Genomic DNA, 20,941 nt, shown 5'->3' on the forward strand with positions numbered 1-20,941 from the left:
TAGCCTCGATTACTTTAGGACGGTGCTGGTTCGTTATTTGGGCGCGGCTCTGATATCGCCGGTACCTCGTCATGAAGTGGGTCGAGGACCGCAGTAATGGGTTCATGGCTCTGAGCTATCGTATTTTCGGGCGAGGGTACGATCTCAGGGGTTCCGCGTGAGATATTTCGGCTCTGGACACCAACATCCACGGCTCCATGCTTGATCATCGAGGCGGTAAGATCACGCAATGATGCGCGGGAAGGCTGTCGGCTCAGAGCTCCTGGCAGGAGCAGCGAGGTCGTTGATGCTGAAAACGGCATCACGGACGGGGAGTGCAACGGCGTCTGGGCAAGAGGTCGACTAAGAGATCCGCTCTTGGATGGACGTAATATCATTGAGGACGTCGATGCTGAAGTTGATTTCGTGGGTCCAGAGAAAGTTCTCATCAGCGTTCCTGGGCGCATCTTTCCGGAGGTTGATGTTGCTCTCCTGGCGCCAGGCCTACTGACCTCATCGTCTTGCTGTGCGTTGGCGTCTGGGTCATGGTGTTCAAGGACCGGTTCCAGGGTATCTGGACGGTAGAGCGACTGGGCGTCAAATTCTTCTTGCTCGCGCTTTTGATGCAGTGCCAGGATAGTAGCTGAGACCCTCCCCGAAAATGTAGAGCAGGATTCTTCACCTTCGCTGATCTCGTCCGAGTTGCCGTCGTCCTGGTCCGAGAACATGCGGTCCAAAATCTCGTGCATCCTTCCGGCACTCGCAGCGACATTGCTGCTATGATGGCTCTCTGTTGGACTCTCCGGTCGACTGCCCGCACGACTTTTGATCGAAGGTGCAGCCGTGTTGTTGCTGTTACTGACGGTATCGATCTGGGTGCTGTCGAAAAAAGGACTACGTGTTGCAGATCGAAGCAGGAGCGGTGGTGTGGCGACCGGGAGTGGAACGTGCTGTTTCCGTTCAGGGTTAGGTTCTGCAGATGATCCAACATAGTGGCCCGACTCCTTTCGCCAGTACTGCACAGCCTTCTCAGGTCCCTTTGAGACCTTCAGGATGGCACCACCTTGGAGCTTTAGTGGTGTCTCGGACCGAAGTGCCTCAGCAATATTACTCTCGACAGAGTTGCGTGGGTATGTCTGTTGTGCACTAAGGACTGAAGTCCTTCTGCTCTCGGGGACGCCATGCTCTGAGGTCGAAGATCCGATGCCGGTTAAGCCTGAGTTCAAGTCTGCACTCACGTTTTGGGCCAGTGTGGGTCTATAGCTCATCGTGCGTATCGACGTCGTCGCAGAGAGCGTTCTGCTTAGATGAGGTGGGTGATGCGGTATCCCTGAGAAGGACGATCTCAGGCTAGTCGCTTGCGAAGCCATTGCCTCCGGGTTCGCGACAAATAGACTGCGCTTCTGGTCGTTGTTGCGGCCTGATTCCTGGAAGAAGCGACTGATCCCGAGTGAGTTGAGCTCCCTGAGATTATCGTCGCCCGCAAGAGACATGTCGTCGGGGGTGTCCATCACTGGTGGAGATCGTGGAGGTCGAATGACTTCAAACGCCTTTGGTTTGGAGCCATCTTCAGACTTTGTCGCTGTTCGTTTGCCAAAGTTAAGAAGACCTCCCAGGGAGTCCTTCACGGACTTCCATGTATTTTGTTTCCCTTCAGACGGCATTGATGTCGACCCTGCAGTCCCATTAGGACCGTAAAGGTAACCGCCGTCCCTGAAAATCTCTGACATTCTCCTGCTACGGAAATCTGGCAGTGCCTGTTGATGCGTCATTCTTTGAAATTTGGCATAGGATCCTGCTTGCGTGCCGGACCGTGCCGATGAGAGTTGGGTGGGTTGGAGAGGGATGACTGGGCCTTCGATTGAGTCAACAGGAGAGTGTGGAGGTGGCGAGATGGACCTTGCAGATATGGGCCCTGGAGAGCTCGATAAGGGGACAATGGCATCCGGACTTATACCCAGAGCCATGTCGCGATTCACATCGGATGGGAACATGGATCGGCGATATTCTGGAAGTTGGAGTGTGTGGCGATAGGTGGATTGATGATTTATGAGTCTGTCTTCAGGAGCGGATCGAAGATCCGTGATAGAAGAGTATGGCTCAACCGTGTAGCGCCTCGATTTCATTGGATTCATCGTTGCTGAGTCCGGACGACGACTCAGAGGTCTTCCTGTGAGCACCCAGTCATGTTCTGCCTCGACGGCATCTTCGAAACTGTAAGTCTTGGTCGGTCCCTTCCATGAAGCCCTGTGCGCCGACTGCCAGAACAGGATCACCTGGATCGTGTTCCAAAGTATGAGAGCAAACATGACAATAAACACTCCAAGGTGCAGAGCCATCTGTATATATCCAAAGAGCTGTCGCACCTCCGGTGAAGTGTTCAGATCATGTACATAGGCGATCGAGCAGCCGATGACCACGATCCGAACAAACCCTAATAGCAGATGGAACTTGTTGTCCCCTGAGTCTGAGAATGGCCACTTGAGACCGATGACCAGCATGTAGCCGAACTCTACCGCCACCAACACAGCGACCTGCGCAATGCCATACGCAGACAGCATTGCAACTGACAGACCCCATAGGAATCGAACCAAAAGGTTGACGAGAAAGAAGAGAGTACCTTCTTCAGCTAATGTGTTGTACAAAGGGCCATACTTAAGAAGAATACCGAGGTCCTCGAAAAGTAAAAGCTGAGTTGAGGCACGAAGGATTTTCCGGGTCAGCAGGATGATAGAGCCGACGGAAAAGATGAGGAGAGAGATGGAGGCAATCGAGGTCATCAACGTGCCGCCCGAGATGGTCAGCTGGTACATGGCCGAGAGAGCCAGAGGGGTATAGAACAGCGACCAGATCCGGATTAAATTGCCTATGATACAACGGATGCATTTATATTATCAGCGCTTCCTTCTCATTGAGCCTGCTAAGTGCTTTAGATTCAAGGTAAAATATATGTAGCTAGTTACCTGTAACGAAATTGAAGGCATGCTGAAGCGTCTTGCCCTTTTGGCGACTCTCCTTAGCCACAAACCAGGCAACCACAAGAAGGAATGCAGCGATAAAAAATGCAGCACCGCCAGCAATAACGACATTAATAAGAGTACAAAGAAAGATATGTGAAGGCGAGGCGCCGATGGCTGCTGCATATGCCTCCATGCCAAAGTCAGACACGTTATGTTGCCTGGAATTCCAGTTCCGGTTGTTGAATGGGTCGGTAATGGTAGGTATGATCAACGCAAGCGTAGTTGTAGTCGTGGGCACAGACGTCGAGGTGGGTGCGTCTGTACTTGTCGCGGAGGACGTTGGCCTGATTTTTGTAGTTGTGCTACTACTGGTAGTCGTCGGACTACTTGAGGGCGGGTCCGTGGTGCTCGTAGTTGTAGTTCCGGTGGTCGTCGTCGTAGCTGACGAGGGTTGGGGTGAGGTCGTCGGAGGTTCAGCTGTCGTAGTGGTTCCGAAAATTGGTAAAAGATCCCGTTTTCTATCAAATGAAACGGTGATGAGAGTGTAAATGCCATATCTACAAACCCGACAAGGTGCATTTGGTTTGGATACACCGGATACTTACAGGGGTCGACTACCGGTGATAGTGTGCATTGGAATGGGCGTCACTTTGATTTGATTTGTCGTTGTTGGCTGCCAGGCGGTGGTTGTGGCGAATTCATCATCCCAGAAAATAGGGAGCAGGCGCTTCCCCAGGCTGCTATCACTGGCTGCGTTTTGGGACCCCTTCTTTAGGTTAGCGGATCCTGCGCCTCCATATGCTAGAACATAGGTGGAGTTCTCGGGACCGTTTCCTGCAAAGGAGTTCCGGAACTCGAGGAATGACCAATGGAATAAAGAGGTGAAGGTCACATAGAACGATGGATAGTTGACCGAAAGCTGGCCAGTCATCACCATGAACTGCGTATAAAACATGATGTCGAACAGTCCTGGCGTATGCACGCTGATCAGCTCCGAGGTAGCTGCAAGCCCATACGTCGCCATTGCATTCAAAAATCCATTGCCGACCGCGGCCCTGAGAATGATGGATACGAAACTGATCGCTCCTGAATAGAGAGCTAATGCGAGAGGTAGATAGCTGATAGCTGTATTAACTCCAGCCATTTTCTGCTCGATCAAAACGGCGACGCAGACGATCGTCTGGTTACTCCCACTAATGATCTGAAAGCTGACCATGAGCTCTGCGAAGGGAGCAGTTTGGGCAATGGTAAGGTTCTGTTTAACGATGACAAGGGAAATTTTGAGCATGCTTTGAGTGTTGCTCAATGGAGGCAATAGGTCTACTTCAGTCTTCAAGAGTCATGTACGTACTGTAGACATAGAACCGGCTCCTGGGACGGTTGGACAACCCCCAGCAATCATGTTGCATGCGGGTCCCTCGCTCCTATGCAGCTGATTGCCCATGATAGTCGTCACGATGGACGTTCGCCCTAAGAATATAGATAGCTCGATGTTAAGATGGTTCATAGCAGGTCCGTAGATGTGCAGATGGTTGAAGTCGTGTCTCAGCAGTGCTGCAACTTGGCACATGTCTTTTTGCTGCCCCTTGGATCTTCAGCCGCACCCATTTTTCTTCTCATTAACCTTCTTTAGCGGGGCTGTAAATATAGCACGCTTGAAATTCCGCCTTTTAGTGCCACTGACAGCGCCTTCTTACGTTCCTCATAGTACCAAAGAAATGCTCTCGCCAGTGGTCATGAAGAAAAACATGACTTACATTGGCTGGTTTCTGCTGCTGGGTACTGGTAGAGGTTGGAGAAATTGCCTTGAAGCGCCAAATCAATGACTTTGCCCGATGGTTCAAAGTGGGCGGTGACCGTGGTGAGGCCAAAGATGGGATTGGGACCCGAGCAGTCGACGTAGGGCCATGCTGTCGTTGTGGATGGGAGTAAAGTGCAACCCAGAACGAACACCAGTGGCAGTGAACGTAGCCCCTGGCGCCACCAATGAGTCCATCCTGGGAAATGCATAGCAATGTGATAGGCTGATGGATTGTGAAAAAGGAAAAAGGAGGCGATGCCTCGAGAGGACGGAGATTCTTTGGTGGTATGGATGGACTATATATGAGGAAAATGGAAACAATTGGGCAACAGGGGAGGGGAAGAAAACGTATGGAAGAAAACGTGCTGTTACAAGACCAAGGTCATCAGGCCTATTCACATTCACGGAGGTGATGGATGGGGTGAAGGGGGAGAAGGAAGAGGGAGGAGGATCGCGTTGTTCCTGAGAGCGGTGATGGCGCGTTGTTGGCTGTTGCGAGGAAGGGGGACAATTGACTTTAGACTAAGGGAATGACGGAGCACAGGCCTGAGGACGACATGGCCAATACTGCTGCTGAATGAGAGAAGGGAGGGAATGGAAGAGGGAATGGAGGAGGAGGACGTCAAGGCGACAGTGGACGCTGGAAGGGAAAAGTGAGCCATCTGAGCCATCATATGCGAATGAAATTTCCCCCCTCCCCCCCTCCGCAATGGAGACATCTGGCAACAAACAATGGCTTAAAACCTTAAACTGAAAGTGTGGATTCATGATACGATAGTCTATCATCGGTAGGGTATGCAGAGTGCGCAGGCGCAACTGAACATGTACCTTAGAATACATTGAGTTGCCAATTGAGGCTGTCAGTTGAGCCAATTGGATGCGGGACCTCACTTGTGGATACTTCTCCAGGAGAACCGGATTGCAATTACCCCCTCCCCCCATCTCAAATGTATTCTGAATGCGTCCATAGATTATTCGACCACGCGGAGTCAATTAATGTTGAGTGGAAAGTTGAGCTGCAATTTCGAGTGCATCAGCACCAGCACCAGCATCAGCACCAGCACCAGCACCAGCATCAGCACCGGTGTTTCCCATTAGGAAGGAAAGGGAAAGAAGCTGGAACGGACATGGTATATTACATGGTATATGTTGAGCATTGAGCATTGGGCATTGGGCACTATGACATTGGCCCCGACACTGTGCGGTTTCTCACTTTATTTCTTTTAGATTCGGTTCTGTCCCTTTTTTTCTTTCTTTTCTTCCACTTCGTTTCGTTTCTTCATCCCGCTCTTTGTTGCATCCTCCATCCCTCTCCTTCCGCCATCCACCCTTCCATCCCCTCTTTCTTCTTCCTTCCCTATCCTTCCACTCCATTCCTTTTGTCTCCCACCTCAACCATTCTCCTTCCCCTTCATGACCCATCGAATGAGCCACTTGAACGCGTAAAGGCGCCCTGGAACATACACCATAATAATAAAAAAAACTAAAATGACCGACAGCAGTCCTAATGGCTCAACGACCGCTTCGGCAACCTCCAGCGAGTTCTTGACCTCAGCACCTCCATCCTCCACATCGCTAAAGGCTCTTCCTCGCCCCATCTCCATCCGCCACAGCCAGAGTTATGAGCCCTCCCCTCCGAGTCCCACAAGCCCACCTCTGAACGAGCTCAGGGGCGCGCGTTCCTCTGCGTCCCTGAATCTGCTCGCCTCAACCACGCCACTTCACCAATACAGAACTCCTCACTCAGGGCAGCGCTCCCAGCGTCAGCCATCAAAGTCTTCGTCCTTCTCAAACCCATTTAAAAAGCTACAAAACACTTTCGGAGGCAGTGGCAAACGAAGTCTGGATCTGGGTTCGACCAATAACACTAACATTGATGTTAACGATGTGAGGATCAAGCCCGAGCGGGTCGTGTCTTCGTCGTTGTCGGCCAGTTCCCTGACTTCATGGCGATCCAAGGGAGCCGAGATGCTATCAAAGTCTTTGGGACGTAACAGAAAGAGTAAGATGGTGTGCTCTGCGTTTCGTTCTGATAACAATGGTCGCGACGGGCTGTGCGGCTATGGCACACATACTGAGGTGAGTTACAGGGAGACTGATTCCTATTTACGACCCCACGCTTGCTAGATTCAGAGCCGCTGCTAAAGAGCACAGCATCGGCATCTGTGACAGGGAGCGTAATATTTGGGGCACATCTCGAGGACGCTATCCAGGCCTCACATATTCCTGATACACCAATGGTGCCTGCTGTTTTGTACAGATGTGCAGAATTTTTGGAGGTCAAAGGCGTCGATGAGGTTGGATTGTACCGGTAAGGACCCGGTTGTTTCTTTTTCTCTTTGTTCTGATATCTTTAGCTTGGTTTTGTCAATTACTCTACTGTCTTGTTTGTGTGGATCATGCACAGAAGTCAACGTCTTTGGGTGTGTATGTTTTCCTGTATATGACGATCGCATAAATCGTACCGCGCATGGCATGTCCCCACCCCCTACGTACTTGTATACAAAAAGGAAAGAAACAGGACTAAGTGGCAAAAAACAAAACAGACGGCATCCCATTTCTCCTTTTTTCAGCTCTTTTAAAAGAATACCGGCAGAAATGCAATTTATGTTCGTGTGACAAAAGAAGATAATATCGGTGTTAGATGTAAGCCTGTGGAAGATGGACGCGAAGGGCTGCATGCATGAACTGAGCGCGTATGGGGCTATGGTCAGAGGGTATACAGTATAAAGTGGGCATTTGCGTATATATTTTTATTGTTTATCGATGCATCTCTTGTTCTTTGAGGAATGGTCGCTTGTCTGACTAGTAGAATTCTACATCATCAATAGTGTGCCTGGTAGTCATGCAAATGTACAAAAGCTCAAGCGTATGTTTGACACTGGCAAGGACTACAACTTGCTGACGATGGATGGGATTGACCCGAACGATATTGCGACGCTGCTGAAGCTGTACTTGAGAGAGTGTGAGTGATGCTACCTGCGCATTTAATTATTATTGCATGTTTGACTATTCCTGGCTAGGATACCGAATTAATAATGTACACCACTAGTACCGAGTCCTCTTTTACCTGCAGCCTTACTGCAGCAATTCCAGTCGCTGCTTACGACTGATCGCCATATCTGTCAGACACTGCGTGGAATCCTTGTCCGCCTTCCACGTTCCAGCTATATTGCCTTGTCGTTCCTTTGTCACCACCTCTCCAAAATCGCCGCACATGACGATAAGACAAAAATGACCGTCTCAAACCTAGGCGTGGTGTTTGCGCCGACGCTCGCCATTGGAAGCGTGCTCTTCAAAGCATTGCTAGGCGGCTTCTATGATGGTGTCGACACACCCGAGAACAGAGAAAAGGGTCTCAAGATCGTCTGGGGCGGGTTACTGCAGGACGGAAACAATATTCAGGAATGGCCTGAGGCTGAAGAAGAAACAGGGTTGTCACAGTTTGTAACAGCAGAAACCTCAGAGGGCGACAAGATAGAATACGATGAGGCTAAGCAAGAGCAGGATCAAGGCCAAAACGATCTGGAACAACTCCAGCACTATATCTTCCACCATCAGTCTTTGCCAGCGTTATCGCCTTTCAGCGATGAGCAGGCGAGCACCACGGCTACTTCCTATTTTGGGCCCGTATCCCATCACGGCATCGGACCATTGGACTTGGACGATCGACCTGTTTACGGACAGATCATCACTGATCCATCCTCCCTGAGGAACTCTATCAGCAGCGAGAGCTTGGACGATAGCACGGCAAACGACGAGTCGACGCTTATGAAGGCTATGCTGCAACGGGAGGAGCTGGCCACAAAGCCACCTCCATCACCCTCATCGTCTGGATCAGACTCTGCAAAGATCCACTCTGCACAAGAGTCGCCGTCAGCAGCCACGCCTGCAAACTCTGCGATCCCGCCATCCCACTTGACCTTGACTGCAGCCATCACCAGCAATCAGACAACAACCTCCACTGACAGCAGCCCTAGTACCAGGGTCAACAAAATCGCCGATCCAGCCCTGTCACCGCCATTCGTGGCTATACTCCCATCACCAACCCAGAGTGCAGCCGTTCTGCACATCACCATCGATGCCGGCGCTGTACCCCCAGTTTCGATCTCAGCCTCAACCTCCGCTGCATCAAATTCAAAGGAATCCTCGCCAACAACGGCTACTGTACCCGGCATAGATACGCGCACGGAATATACTCCTGATTCTGGCAAGACATCACCATCAAAGAGCGAAACAGGCACGGTCCAGATACAACTATCTGATCCAATGCCGATACCCATCTGAGTGTACCATTCCTAGCTCCCCTTACACTAGCACCTATCACTACTTGTCGAGCATTTTGAGTACGGTACATAAAAATCATTTGTAATCATACGCGATGAATATCCTCAAATGGTTGTAAGTGGATGTCCAAGTGAACTAAGGTGGAGCGGTTAAATCCAAATATTTTCTTACCTTCCTTTGTTTCCTTTTCTGTTTCCTTTTTTTCTTTTCTTGTTTCCTTTTTTTCTTTTCTTTCTTTTCCATTCTCTATTTTTTTACAATCCTTTATTAGCAACAGATCCGCCACCATGACCGTCTCCCCACAGAGCCCTGGTTCATCATCACTTCCTAGCGACCCGCAACGTCCGTCCTCAATCAAGGCGCTGAACCAACGACCATCACCTCGTGAACTCTTTCGTCGTGGCTTCATAGGATCGAGAGGCGGGAAGCAGTATCCCCCCTGCAGCAGCATCAGTAGAGTTCAGATCGAAAAGCACAACAAAAGCGGGAGCGAAGGTGAATATACCGAGGATAATGGGACTCTGGGTAAGTCGTGCTCTGGTTCCCGGGCGCCATGCAGTCTGCTTCGTGGCCAACCTGCCTGGTTACCGACTATTCAACGGACTCTTTCCACGTTTCCCGTGGCTGCAAATCGGTCTACTTCCAAGACTTACACCGTCTTGGATGTCAGCGGGACCATGGGTATCGAAAGCGGTCGACCAAATCTGCAAACACCTGAAGCGCCACCATCTTTACTGCCGACTACAACTGACCCATGCACTTCCGCCACACCAAAAATATCCTCGCTGACCTCAACAACGACCGTCAGGCCGCCACTCGTCTGTCCTGTATCGATCTCCATGCCTCGAAAGCTGCGACTTCCTCTTCAATCTACAGAGTACTTGAAGACGGATCAACAAGGTCCGGATTCATTCCATTGCAGTACTCCCTCGCTGTTCGCGAGTAGAACCCTTAGCACGGTTCTGAAACATGATCATCTTGATGAGGATCCGCAGACTGTGGAAAATCAAATGGAGGTTAGAGGCTGTGCTTCGTATGACGAACCTTTACATTTAGGTTTACGCTCCTTTCTAATTTATATGTGAACACATCCTGCTTTCAGCAAATGCTAGGCCCCAGCCAAACACTCAATACTTCGTTGCTGTCACCTCTACATCCTTCGCCTCCGTCTAAAGTGGATGAGGTCTCTCAGAGGGTCAAATCTGCGCATGACAATAAAGGATCTATGGGTGAGATCCTGAGACAAAAATGTAAACCTGATCTTCCACTTGGACTCACAGCGCCCAACAGCACGTTCGATCGCAATAGTCGTTTCGACAGTCATGACCAGCAAGACTACGGACGGGCGCATACAAATGACAAGCACGTTCAAGCAGAAGTGCGGACACCAATCGGCAACACTACTGTGAATGTTCATGACTTTGGGATCTCGAATGAGCCGGAGACCGCGCGTGGGATGCCTGACACAACATTTCAGCATCAGATGCCACAGAATGACCCATATCTATTGCGCGATGGATTTGACGCCGCTCAAATTGTGTCATCGACCCTGAGGATGAAAGATATACAGCTTGTCAAAATGGTGAGACGGGCAATTTTTCGAGATGCTGCGCCCAATATTGAGCTGTCTTAATGAAAACTAAAAGGTTGAAATAATCATTAGAATTGCAAGCTACATGAATTACAGACTGACTTGAGACAAGCCTATGAGAAAAACGCTACTTTGTCGACAAAGTTGCATGAGATCGATACCATGCGCGAGACATTGCAAGAGGAAAACAGCGACCTGCGATTTGCGAAGAGCAATATTGAACAGGAGAAGCGTGCACTGGACCAAGAGTATGGAGGATGTAGGACTCACCTTCAAGACCTGGAGAAAGGTAACAATGTCGCTTCGCATTTGGTTGCTTTCATTTCAATAGTATTCTTTCTCAGCTGAATATGTCTTCCTAATCCTTCGTAGATCATCGAGGGCTCCTTTCAAGTCATGAAGGACTAAAAAGCCGGATAACAGAAAGAGTGGAATCGATCGTGGAGCGTCATCTAGACGCAAAGCATACGCTCGAGACGACTACGACAAAGCTTGACAAGTGTGGAGCCGAGGTTCAGACGCTAAAGGATGCTCTGAAGACCCTCAAGGAAGAGCGAGGTTGGTTATTGCTGATACCGTATCCACCATGTTGCGCATTGTCTTGCCCACGTGCAATGTTATAACCATAAGCACGGTCGTTGTGATACAGCATACCTTGCAGAACGATGCAATGGCATGGCGCGATTACTTTCCAGCATTCAAGACGCCAAAGCAGCAGAAAAAGACGGGTTCATCGCTCGACTCAATGAGCTCCAATCGCTCTGTATTAAAGAACAAGGTCGCTGTAAACAGGAGGTTGCCGAGTATATGCAGAGGCATGTTCAAAGGATTTTAATATTGTCATGCGGGGTGCCTTTCTTAATAGACATGCTCATTTAATTTACTTTATTATGTATAGGTGCGATGAATACCTTGGGCATGTAAAGGAGCTGAACGAAAAGGTCGTTATCCAGAATGACAAGATAGCTGCTCTTGTCACTGATATTGAAAAGAAGGAGACATTAATCCGGGACCTGGAAACAGCCTGTGAATCGTCCGAGAACGAGCTCAGCATGCTATCGCTTGCAAAGGACTTTGAGTGCGAGACTCTGCAGTCGCAGGTGGAGAATTGTGGGTATATGTAAGTATCAATGTGCCTATGGAGGAAGGGAAGGGACAGAAATAAGCCCACCAACACTTTCTTCATAGGTTGCAGAAAACTGAAAAGGAGCTATTCGATGCGAGACGACTGGCCTCTGAGTAAGTAGACGTACTGATGTGGCAACTGTGCACTACTATTATGTTCAGAGTATCGACTGATGACGCCGTCAATTTATTCCCAGGCACATGGAGCGTGCGAATCTCACGAAGTCGAATATGAAGTCGATTAGTGTAGGAACTAGCGACGACTCTGCCACCGATTCGTTTACACAGGTGAAGGCTGCAAGCGTTTCAATGTTGTGTAATCAATGAATGGGGGACATGCAACTAACACTTGCACTCAAATGGTATCTCATGAAAGCTCAAGGAACAGATTGATTTAGCGAGAAAACAACTGAGTCAATATCAGGAGCAGATCAAGAACCTGCAGTCCCAGCTTCGCGCAGTCGGATTTGAACGTGATAATCTTCAGCATAGAATGGAAAGCACCCAGAAAAAAATTGCAACTGTAGAGAATGAGAATGGACGGCTTTGCACCTCGTTGCTGGAATCTCAATCGGAGGTATGTTACGTACTCTAACCTTGAAGAGCTTGTTATGGGCATAGACATTGATTTCACCCTCTGGTGTTCTGCATAATATGCTACTAAGATCAACTCGGTTGTTCGCGACTGCACAATGCGATTCGAGGAGGCGCGAAAACGGGACTCTGTCGAGAATGAGAACCAGGCTCAGGTGAGAAAGTGCCCATGCCCACTTCATGATACCAAACTGGAACTACACTATTCTAAGTCGTCTATTGGCTGTAGAAAAAACTGCATCAGATCCACGCCCTCGAAATCCAGCTGGAGGAAAAAAACAAGGCGATGGACGGGCTTACAAGGGCAAAAAACGACGATGTAGGATACGCAAGGTGTTGTAGCATATGTGCTTAGCCAGATATAACAATAGCCATCTTATATCGCTCTCTTTTTACTAGATCGCGAAAATGTCGGATATGCAAGAGCGACTCAGCAATGCTGTATGCTTTCGACTTGCGATCACTAGCAGGTGCATAAGATACATGGCCTTGCTTGGTAAAGCTGCTCTAACAATTTGTTTGCTTGAATATAGCTGATTGGGTCAGCTTCGCTCAAAACGGTGATGCAATTACTAGAAGCTGAGTTTGGGGCACTGCGACAAGAGGCTTCGACTGAGAAGGAAAAGCATGAAGCGATTTCGAAGGAGCAGGAAAAGAGGCATCAAGCTGTGTCGAATGAATTGGAGAAGAGACTGAGAGAGATCCAAACATTGAAGGAGCACGTACAGCAGCTGGAAAGGACGAAAGCATATTCATTGCAACAGGTACACATCCCGTTGTTTAAAACAATATAGTGTGGATGATATGGCTGCGCTACAAAGTGCCTACTCTTATTTTCTGTCTCGCAATAGGCAGGCGAAGGCGAACACTCTATCCATGAGTCACCGATGCTGTTGTCGGAAATTATTCACGAGCAGAGTAGAAACGGCTCTCTGAACCATTTAAAGAACTGGTCTTTAGTTCTTTCGGCGCCTTCGGTATGTTCGTGCCAAATAGATACATCTTTGTTGGGAATGAAATGTATTAGCTATTGTGAGGCCCTCCTGATTGAACCATGCAACCTCAGGGCGAATCTTCACAAATCACAGATTTTGAGCAATCCTCGTCTCAAGCCACGGTGGTTGAGCGGGGAAAGAAGCGAAAGGTACAAAGATCTGCTTTCAAGTGGAGTTTTGCAGTTAGTATCTTCTTTGCCCTTTGGCACTATATTTGGTAACAACGGCAAGACTCGCCGTTCTCGGATTCGATAGAACTCAGCGGTGGTACAGGAACAGGCTACGGATGGGTATGATGGGCAACAGGGGAATACGAAGCGAGCTGCAAGGTCACCAAGCAAGATGTACTCGTCTAAAGCGCAGGCTATCGAGACCCAGACAACCCAACCGGCGCTTGAGTCTAGAGAACCAATGGTGGCGGCCTCTTCTGCCAATCTCACACTCAATGAGGCGATCGGGTCCAGTGAAAGTATGGATAAGAAGGAAGACGAGGACGACATTAATGACTTCGAGAGCTCTACACCCCAACGTATGTTACGGCCACAAAGATCTTATGGTTCAACCAAACGCAGAACCCTGGTTACAATACCTATTGGTAACAGCGGTGTCGGTGAAGCAAGTGACAGAGGCAAAGGAAGAGGAAGCGGAAGAAGAACATCTCGGTCAAAAATATAAGGAAGAAAGGCGGCTGGAGACGATTCGCATAGGCTATTCATTGCGAGCTATTCCACAGGACCCAATCCACATCGGTCTCATTCACACATTTGCTGCTTCACAAAAATAAAGTTATGGCATGCACAGTACATTTACAAATAAGTAAGTGCATGAGCACAGCACAGTGCAGAACGGGTACTAATGCTGACGCGTACATACTGCTGAATGTCATAGCCATCGGCCGAATGACCAGCCATACATCTCAAAACACGCCTTGTATATCTAGTTGAAACCGTACATCAATGCCAAGCGCGACTGATGATCAGTTAGACAATGATGTACTATCGGAACTCCCATGTACGCATTATTCCCATGCCCGGTGCAAATGTTCGGACCGCATCTACCCTTGACGGCTCGCGATATGACACGCCATTCATGCCCAGGCATAGGCTCCATCCATACCCCTCTACTATTTCTCTCACCTTTGACCTCTCACCCATTTATTCTCTCACACCTTTTACATTCTCCACTCCACTTCGATTCACTTTACTTCTCTTCAAGCTCAGCACATAGCGGCGTTCTATTTTCCTATCTTTCAGTCAAAGCCTTGGCCACTCGTTTTCGTACTGCGATCATTTAGACATTTCATTGTAGCCATCCTCATTTTGTTCTCTTCTCCACTCTACACACGTCCTCCTCTCAAGTCGCCTTTCCCTTCGCTGTAGCCGGTAGAGCTCTCTCCAACAATCATTACAGCTCATATTATCCTTCCGTATCCCCCTATAGCTTTGTAGAGCTATCAGAAAAGAAAAGGTCCAGCACACACGTTCTTTTTCCCTGAGTATGAATTACCAAGAGAGCACATTTCATTTTGCACACATCCTTCGACCATCCACCCAACAGGGGATTCTTAGCAAGGCTCATTTCAAATCTCGCGACCCGATTAATATAGCCAGCAGAAGGTTGAGCCAAACTTCGCCCACTTTTGGCGAGATTGGTCTGCGCGAAACTGAAATGGACTTTGGGGCTGCAGTCGTTTTCAGTGTCAACCCACCCTCTCCACTTGAATCCGATCTCGGTGTCGACGAGCGAGAGTCTATTTTGCAGAACTGGCATACCAGCGAATCATTAATGGAGACGAATCCAAGCGACATCGATGCCGAAACATTCGGAAAGTTTGAGCCAGTGAATATGGATCATGGCATTGGCATGACATTCTTAGGTGCGAGCCCATGCTCGACAAGCACAAACAACTATCCTGCCGCGCAAGAAACGGACCTAACTGGGCCTAGCAGTGCATCAAGAGCTGGGTCCTACTCTGGCAAGCCAGAGACCTCCGCAAAGAGAGGATCGAGCGGTCGACGATTGGCATCCGGCGAAGCACACCGTAAGTCTGAGCTGTATAAGACCGAACTCTGCATTTCTGTGCACACCGGACTGTCTTGCAAGTAAGTAAGCCTGTTATACGAATATTCTGTTTTTTTATACTTTGAACCGTACTCTATGCCTGAGCGGCGTCAGAAATGCCTTGAAGAAAAAGGACATCGACACCTAACATTACCTTCATCATTATGATCTGGATAGGTATGGAGACAACTGCCAATTCGCTCACAGCGCACAGGAACTAAACCATGTTGCCCGCCACCCCCGATACAAGACCCAACTGTGCATCAGTTTTCAACGCAACGGCTATTGCAAGTACCACGACCGCTGTACCTTCATCCACCATCCCGAGGAGGCTCGAGTTTCGCCGCCTTCTGGACGCCGGGGAAGTGTGCATGAAAAGACGACCTGGTCACCCACAGTTACGGCTTCGGCCTCAAGTTCCAATGTTACTATGCCAGCATTTGTGACGAATTCAAAGATCGAGCGGCTTCGAGCCATGTCAGATCCAGGTCTTGCGTACAATAAAATCCTGTCGCATCCCGAGAAGGCCGACGAAGCTGTTCCTACCAGCATGGCTCTCCCGTTGGTTGCCTTGCGCACCCAGCAGCTACCCCCACCTAAAGGTCTTCCTGACATGCCCATTGGTATTATCGAAGCAGGTGAGCCACTTGGGCATGTCGATAGAACTGCCCTCACACTTGTACCATCCATTATAAGGCGTCGTATGTTGGACATCACCCCACCATCAGAGCCGATCAGTACTGCTGTTCCGGAGGCGCTTCGATATCATCAAAACGCTTCTGGTTTCTCATCGCCGTCGTTGATGGACTACATCACAACCACAAACTTGCCTGGATTGGGTGCTCCGGGTTACGGACTGAACACGGTTCCTACCACTGCCTCCGGGTTTGCTTCGACGAACACGAATCTGGAATGGCAATTCCCTATCCGATCCGATTCCCGCAACCTTTGGCGCGAGAACGCCAAGATGGACGACGACGAGGAATGGGCATCTAAGTTGGCGCTTTACATCTCGACCCCACAAAACGATTTCGAGATCTGAAAGGTGTCGGTTGTCCTCTTACACCGATGGCCTTTTTTTTCGCTCCTGCCTTGAGCGCATACTTTGGATCTTTTGCTGGCAATGTGTGTTAATAGTTTTCTTTTTATTACGTGTATGTATTGAGGCAGTGTACCAGTGCAGGGTTGACCTCGGGTTATCTATTCTTTATTATAGTAAGTGGGCGGTTCTGCGTAACGCCTCTTTTTGAATAAATGTAATTATTTTTCGCATCCAAGCGGGTATCTCTAAATAAGACCTGCACAGCCTGAAGACCTTTAATTTAGCTTCAGCTTGACACGACAGCCAATGAGGACTTTGATTTAAATTCGCAGGTCACTTTTTTGCCACCATTTTTTTCAACCTTTACGATCGCGTTCGTTTTGCCACCGAATCTGCATCTCTTTCTTTCTGCTTCGAAATCCACCTACCCCGACAGAACTACACATCCTGCCAAAACACAATGTCATCGTCAAGCTGGAAGAGCAAATACGAGGACTATGACGATGACGATGCAGACGAGAACATTCTAACCGATGCCCAGGAAGTGAGCTGCCCGAATCAAAACGCGTCCAAACTTGACCCGGAAGAAGGGCTTTCCTGCACAAATTGCTAATATCGTTTTTTTTTGTGTGCTTCTTCACGTTAGACACAATGGAGTAGTCGCGATAGTATTCTGTTCGTAATCGATTGCTCTCCCGCTATGCTTAAGGCCTCCGAGGACGGCGAAATTCCTTTCTACACGGCAATCAAGTGCGCCATGACCGTACTCCTCAACAAGATCATCAGCAGTGAGTCGGATTTGGTCGGCATCGTTTTGTACGGTACAGTAAGTGGCATTCCTACTTTTCTGACCCATTGAATGGATTTAAGCGCCATTAAGCACTGTTACTGACATTCATATTCACAGCAAAAATCAAAAAATGCGAACAATTCTGAACACATTTACGTGCTCCAGAACCTGGAGATACCGGACGTGAACAAGATCCAGCAGTTAGAAGGCATTGATGACAGTAAATATAGCTCTGGCGTAGTTCTCACAAATGATTGCCCTATATTGTCGCAACAAAACTAACATTAGTGATGTCTTTTCTAACATAGGATCCATCAACTTTGACGAAGAGTTTGGAACCAGCAATGGGCAGTACACGCTAGGCGAGGTTTTCTGGACCGCGAGCAACCTTTTCGGAAGCAGGTATGAATTCGCATCGTTTATTTTCCATTGGTCGTATTATCAGCAAGGATGGGAGGCATGACCGACAGCTAATAAAGTCATGCTTGAGTTGTCAACACTAATAGCGCTCAGAGAGTCGGATCCAAACGCCTGTTCCTTTTCACAAATGAAGATGATCCCCATTTAAATGACATCAGCCTGCGAAGCGCTTCTAAAGTTCGTGCCAAGGATCTACAAGATTTTGGCATCAAGCTTGAGCTTTTTGATATGGACAAGCCGGATGAAAAATTCAATCGAAAGAACTTTTACAAGGTATAATGTCTTTCCTGTCACCTATGGTTCGACCTTGCCTTTGGCCTTCGCTCACGCTTTTCCACGTTGATTTGTGTAGGATATTCTAATTGATGGAATTGACGACGATGATGAAGAGGGCGCACCTTCAGATGGTACATCAGCGAAACTGGGCGAACTTCTACAAAGAGTCCAGCGAAAGGAAGTAAAGAAGCGCGCTATGTTTAATATTCCTCTCAAGCTGGCGCCGGGTCTGGAAATCGGCGTCAAGGGCTACAACCTCGTTATGCAACAGACAAAAGGCCCGCACAGGAACGTCTACACCTTGGGAGAGGCCATTCGGGAAGTTCAAACCGTCACCTCATGGATCTGCGCAGACACAGCCCAATACATCATGCCAGCTGACATGAAATACTACTGGGAGTTTGGAGGCGTCAAGGTCGTTTTCACAAAGGAGGAAAAGGCCGCCATGAAGACGTTTGGGCCTCCAGGACTCGCTCTGATCGGATTCAAGCCTAGGAGTGCGATCCAGATGAACCACAACGTCAGCCACGCCATGTTCCTATATCCAGACGAGAGATCATACGAGGGCAGTACACGTGCGTTTTCGTCCCTGCTGAAATCGATGGCCGAAATGGACAAGGTCGCTATTTGCTCGTTCACTCAGCGCGCTAATTTTGGCACACGCCTCGTGGCCCTGTTCCCACAGGTATGCTACTCTTGAAACGAAAACTCGACTTGTACTTCACGATATACGGAATTAACTCAAGTTAGTTTTTATTTTTTGATATCTAGTTGGAAGTCGTAGGCTCAAACGGTCAAGAGCAGCCTCCCGGTCTTCAGTTGATTCCCCTGCCATGGGCGGATGACATTCGGCCGCTTCCTATTCAAACGGATTTCACGCGTATGTCATTGTCTTCAGCTTTCTGGGTAATTTTATCGAAACTGTACAACTAACCATGAAGTGGGCGATAAATAGCCCCCACGGACCTCATTGACGCTGCGAAGGCCTTCATCTCGAAGCTGAACATGAAAAAGGGCTTTAACCCTGACAACTATGAGAACCCATGTAAGTGTGCATCCACGAACAATTTTTATCGCTTGAGACGCATAAAACTTTCTTCCAGCTGTTCTAAAGTGTCTTGAATTTTTTGTATGGTATCATAGCGCTGCAGAAGCACTATAAGGTCTTGCAGGCCACAGCACTCAACCAACCTGACATGGACATCGATGATAAGACGCTCCCAAAGACCGAGCAGATGCACACAGTATGTCGCCTCTCGTCTCTGTTACTTGCTCATATATCGTGGCGCTCGCTTCCCTTGGGGAATGCCGACTGGTTTGTTGTATTGTGTTCTAATTTATATTTGTGATATATGAACGTAGCGTGCTGGAGTATATATACAAAACTTCAAGGATGTCGCAAGTACTGTCGAGTCGCCTGAACCAACATTCGACCCTTCGCTTTCGTCTTCCAAGAGATCTTCGGTAAGACCTCTCTAATGTCGATAGCCCTTCTTTGTTGTGCAGCAGCTTCATGAAAATGACGAATGTCATTTATTCTTGATTCTTAGCAATCGCTGTCGCAAGGGTCGACCTCTGCCAAGAGAGCAAAGAACAGTCAGCCAGATGGCAGCGCGGGGTTGATAGAGGATATGAAGTCCAAGTACGATAGCGGCCAACTCAACAAGGTAAATGCATCGATCTACAAACAACGGAAAATTATCCTGGGTGGTTTTGTGAAGCAAGATTCAATGAAGTTGACATGGGTTTTGTTATACCAACTACAGGCAACTGTTGCAACTCTAAAGGAGTTCCTTAACTCTGTAAATGGGAAGCCCAGTGGGTCCAAGAAGGCGGATCTGATCAGCCAGGTGGAGGCGTATTTTGGCAATTGACGTGGGTGATAGTTGGCCTTATTCAACAAACAAAATAAAGACATGGAGGATACAATGGCAGGTGTTGTGGATCCTACAATAGCTTAAGATAATGGAATAATGGAAGCTGGCAAGGCAGACAAGGCAGCAAAAAAGTGGGACACGGAGGCACGCCACTTGAAATAGGGTTTGAAGAAGGTGTGATTCCAAATCGATCTACCTTTGCCGTCTTCATTCCCTCCTCACTTCATCGCTTGGTTCATCCACCATCACTATACCCTGCAACACACAACCATGTCTGTACCTGTCACCTCTGTCACGCTCGAGTCCCTCACGGAGGCATGCAACGCCCAACTTGGCGCCACGCACGTTGTAAGAACCTGTCTTGTGCCTCTACTGCTTCCTGCTGCTCGTTTCTGTGATGCTGTCTAGGTTTGAATGGTCTTAGTTTCCCCATCCCCATCTTACTACGTTCTTCCTTCTCCTGACTATTGCATTCGTCCATTGCATCCTATCCCGCAGGAAGGGAAGGATATCTCTGGTAAGTGTATCGCAACATCGCAAACTGCGACTATCTGATCTTGCTGCAGGCGTCTTATCAGATCGAAAAAAATTTCGCGTGCTTGTCTTTGTGCAAATTAGGTGGTTGCGGACAAAACTTTGAGATCATTATAGTGTCGCCCATGTTCGAGGGCAAGACAACGCTGCAGAAGCACCGCATGGTGAACGAGGCATTGAAAGATCAAATTGCTCTCGTGCATGCCTTTTCTCAGGTAAAGGGCCCTGTTTACGTTGCCTGTGTCGTCAAGACAAGCTGTTGTTGAAGAATACGCACTAACACATCGTTTTCAATCGTTTTATCACTACAGAAATCGTACACACCAGCTCAGTGGGAAGCTCTTCAGAAGTAATAAGCTGTCAATTCAGGCTCTGGAATCATACCTCACGAGGAACATCTGTACCAAGACGGCGTCTAATCGTGGCTATGGGGTCCGCGATAAGAAGCAGCAACCTCAATATACTTTCGCTCGATACAGTCGCCAATGCCATACAGGCCACATCTTACCAACCTAGCAGCAATAAAGATGCCATACAAACAGCTGCTGTAAATTACCAAAGGTCTTTTTTATTCGTCTGCCCGCAATGACAGCTACTTGCTTCCACATT

At 48.6% G+C, this 20,941-nt stretch overlaps 6 protein-coding genes across 6 annotated transcripts; 5 read left to right on the forward strand and 1 right to left on the reverse strand.

Annotated features, from left to right (window-relative positions):
- Positions 1–14: 14 nt before the first annotated feature.
- Positions 15–5,835, reverse strand: BC939DRAFT_504867 (uncharacterized protein; the record flags this gene model as incomplete). Its single annotated transcript, XM_051560578.1, has 6 exons — positions 15–2,845; positions 2,943–3,457; positions 3,545–4,194; positions 4,291–4,409; positions 4,697–4,849; positions 5,781–5,835. 6 exons carry the CDS (start codon positions 5,833–5,835, stop codon positions 15–17), a joined length of 4,323 nt encoding a protein of 1,440 aa, XP_051410285.1.
- A 173-nt stretch (positions 5,836–6,008) lies between these two features.
- Positions 6,009–9,141, forward strand: BC939DRAFT_457268 (uncharacterized protein). Its single transcript, XM_051556454.1, has 4 exons — positions 6,009–6,742; positions 6,868–7,051; positions 7,572–7,705; positions 7,793–9,141. Exons 1-4 carry the CDS (start codon positions 6,229–6,231, stop codon positions 9,025–9,027), a joined length of 2,067 nt encoding a protein of 688 aa, XP_051410286.1. The 5' UTR covers positions 6,009–6,228; the 3' UTR covers positions 9,028–9,141.
- A 2,226-nt stretch (positions 9,142–11,367) lies between these two features.
- On the forward strand, positions 11,368–13,261 carry BC939DRAFT_228025 (uncharacterized protein). The gene is made up of 9 exons (XM_051550836.1): positions 11,368–11,433; positions 11,517–11,738; positions 11,807–11,857; positions 11,941–12,031; positions 12,120–12,320; positions 12,409–12,492; positions 12,567–12,656; positions 12,737–12,778; positions 12,871–13,261. The coding sequence occupies exons 1-9, from the start codon at positions 11,426–11,428 to the stop codon at positions 13,129–13,131; spliced, it is 1,050 nt and encodes a 349-aa protein (XP_051410287.1). The 5' UTR covers positions 11,368–11,425; the 3' UTR covers positions 13,132–13,261.
- Positions 13,262–13,343: 82 nt separating this feature from the next.
- BC939DRAFT_457280 (uncharacterized protein) lies at positions 13,344–14,102 on the forward strand. The gene is made up of 2 exons (XM_051556455.1): positions 13,344–13,481; positions 13,588–14,102. Exons 1-2 carry the CDS (start codon positions 13,392–13,394, stop codon positions 14,005–14,007), a joined length of 510 nt encoding a protein of 169 aa, XP_051410288.1. The 5' UTR covers positions 13,344–13,391; the 3' UTR covers positions 14,008–14,102.
- Positions 14,103–16,808: 2,706 nt separating this feature from the next.
- Positions 16,809–19,956, forward strand: BC939DRAFT_457281 (SPOC like C-terminal domain-containing protein). Its single transcript, XM_051556456.1, has 12 exons — positions 16,809–16,979; positions 17,082–17,261; positions 17,343–17,445; positions 17,534–17,627; positions 17,732–17,918; positions 17,998–18,606; positions 18,693–18,801; positions 18,877–18,966; positions 19,065–19,165; positions 19,284–19,385; positions 19,472–19,588; positions 19,688–19,956. Exons 1-12 carry the CDS (start codon positions 16,896–16,898, stop codon positions 19,793–19,795), a joined length of 1,884 nt encoding a protein of 627 aa, XP_051410289.1. The 5' UTR covers positions 16,809–16,895; the 3' UTR covers positions 19,796–19,956.
- A 9-nt stretch (positions 19,957–19,965) lies between these two features.
- On the forward strand, positions 19,966–20,845 carry BC939DRAFT_228123 (bola protein). The gene is made up of 4 exons (XM_051550837.1): positions 19,966–20,146; positions 20,297–20,315; positions 20,417–20,547; positions 20,644–20,845. The coding sequence occupies exons 1-4, from the start codon at positions 20,069–20,071 to the stop codon at positions 20,683–20,685; spliced, it is 270 nt and encodes an 89-aa protein (XP_051410290.1). The 5' UTR covers positions 19,966–20,068; the 3' UTR covers positions 20,686–20,845.
- Positions 20,846–20,941: the final 96 nt, after the last annotated feature.

The sequence above is a fragment of the Gamsiella multidivaricata genome, assembly GCF_025024155.1.
Source record: "Gamsiella multidivaricata strain RSA 2152 chromosome Unknown BC939scaffold_50, whole genome shotgun sequence".
Taxonomy (NCBI): Eukaryota; Fungi; Mortierellomycota; class Mortierellomycetes; order Mortierellales; family Mortierellaceae; genus Gamsiella; species Gamsiella multidivaricata.

Coding starts and splice junctions, on each gene's coding strand:
- BC939DRAFT_457280 (XM_051556455.1), top strand. CDS start 13,392: ATGCAACCTCAGGGCGAATCTTCACAAATCACAGATTTTGAGCAATCC. Junction 13,482..13,587: donor AGCGGGGAAAGAAGCGAAAG/GTACAAAGATCT, acceptor CGGATTCGATAG/AACTCAGCGGTGGTACAGGA.
- BC939DRAFT_228025 (XM_051550836.1), top strand. Junction 12,321..12,408: donor TGCTGGAATCTCAATCGGAG/GTATGTTACGTA, acceptor TATGCTACTAAG/ATCAACTCGGTTGTTCGCGA. Junction 12,779..12,870: donor AAGAGCGACTCAGCAATGCT/GTATGCTTTCGA, acceptor GCTTGAATATAG/CTGATTGGGTCAGCTTCGCT.
- BC939DRAFT_228123 (XM_051550837.1), top strand. CDS start 20,069: ATGTCTGTACCTGTCACCTCTGTCACGCTCGAGTCCCTCACGGAGGCA. Junction 20,548..20,643: donor TCGTGCATGCCTTTTCTCAG/GTAAAGGGCCCT, acceptor TTATCACTACAG/AAATCGTACACACCAGCTCA.
- BC939DRAFT_457268 (XM_051556454.1), top strand. CDS start 6,229: ATGACCGACAGCAGTCCTAATGGCTCAACGACCGCTTCGGCAACCTCC. Junction 7,052..7,571: donor GATGAGGTTGGATTGTACCG/GTAAGGACCCGG, acceptor CATCATCAATAG/TGTGCCTGGTAGTCATGCAA. Junction 7,706..7,792: donor GAAGCTGTACTTGAGAGAGT/GTGAGTGATGCT, acceptor GTACACCACTAG/TACCGAGTCCTCTTTTACCT.
- BC939DRAFT_457281 (XM_051556456.1), top strand. CDS start 16,896: ATGTCATCGTCAAGCTGGAAGAGCAAATACGAGGACTATGACGATGAC. Junction 19,386..19,471: donor CGTCTTCCAAGAGATCTTCG/GTAAGACCTCTC, acceptor CTTGATTCTTAG/CAATCGCTGTCGCAAGGGTC. Junction 19,589..19,687: donor ATAGCGGCCAACTCAACAAG/GTAAATGCATCG, acceptor TACCAACTACAG/GCAACTGTTGCAACTCTAAA.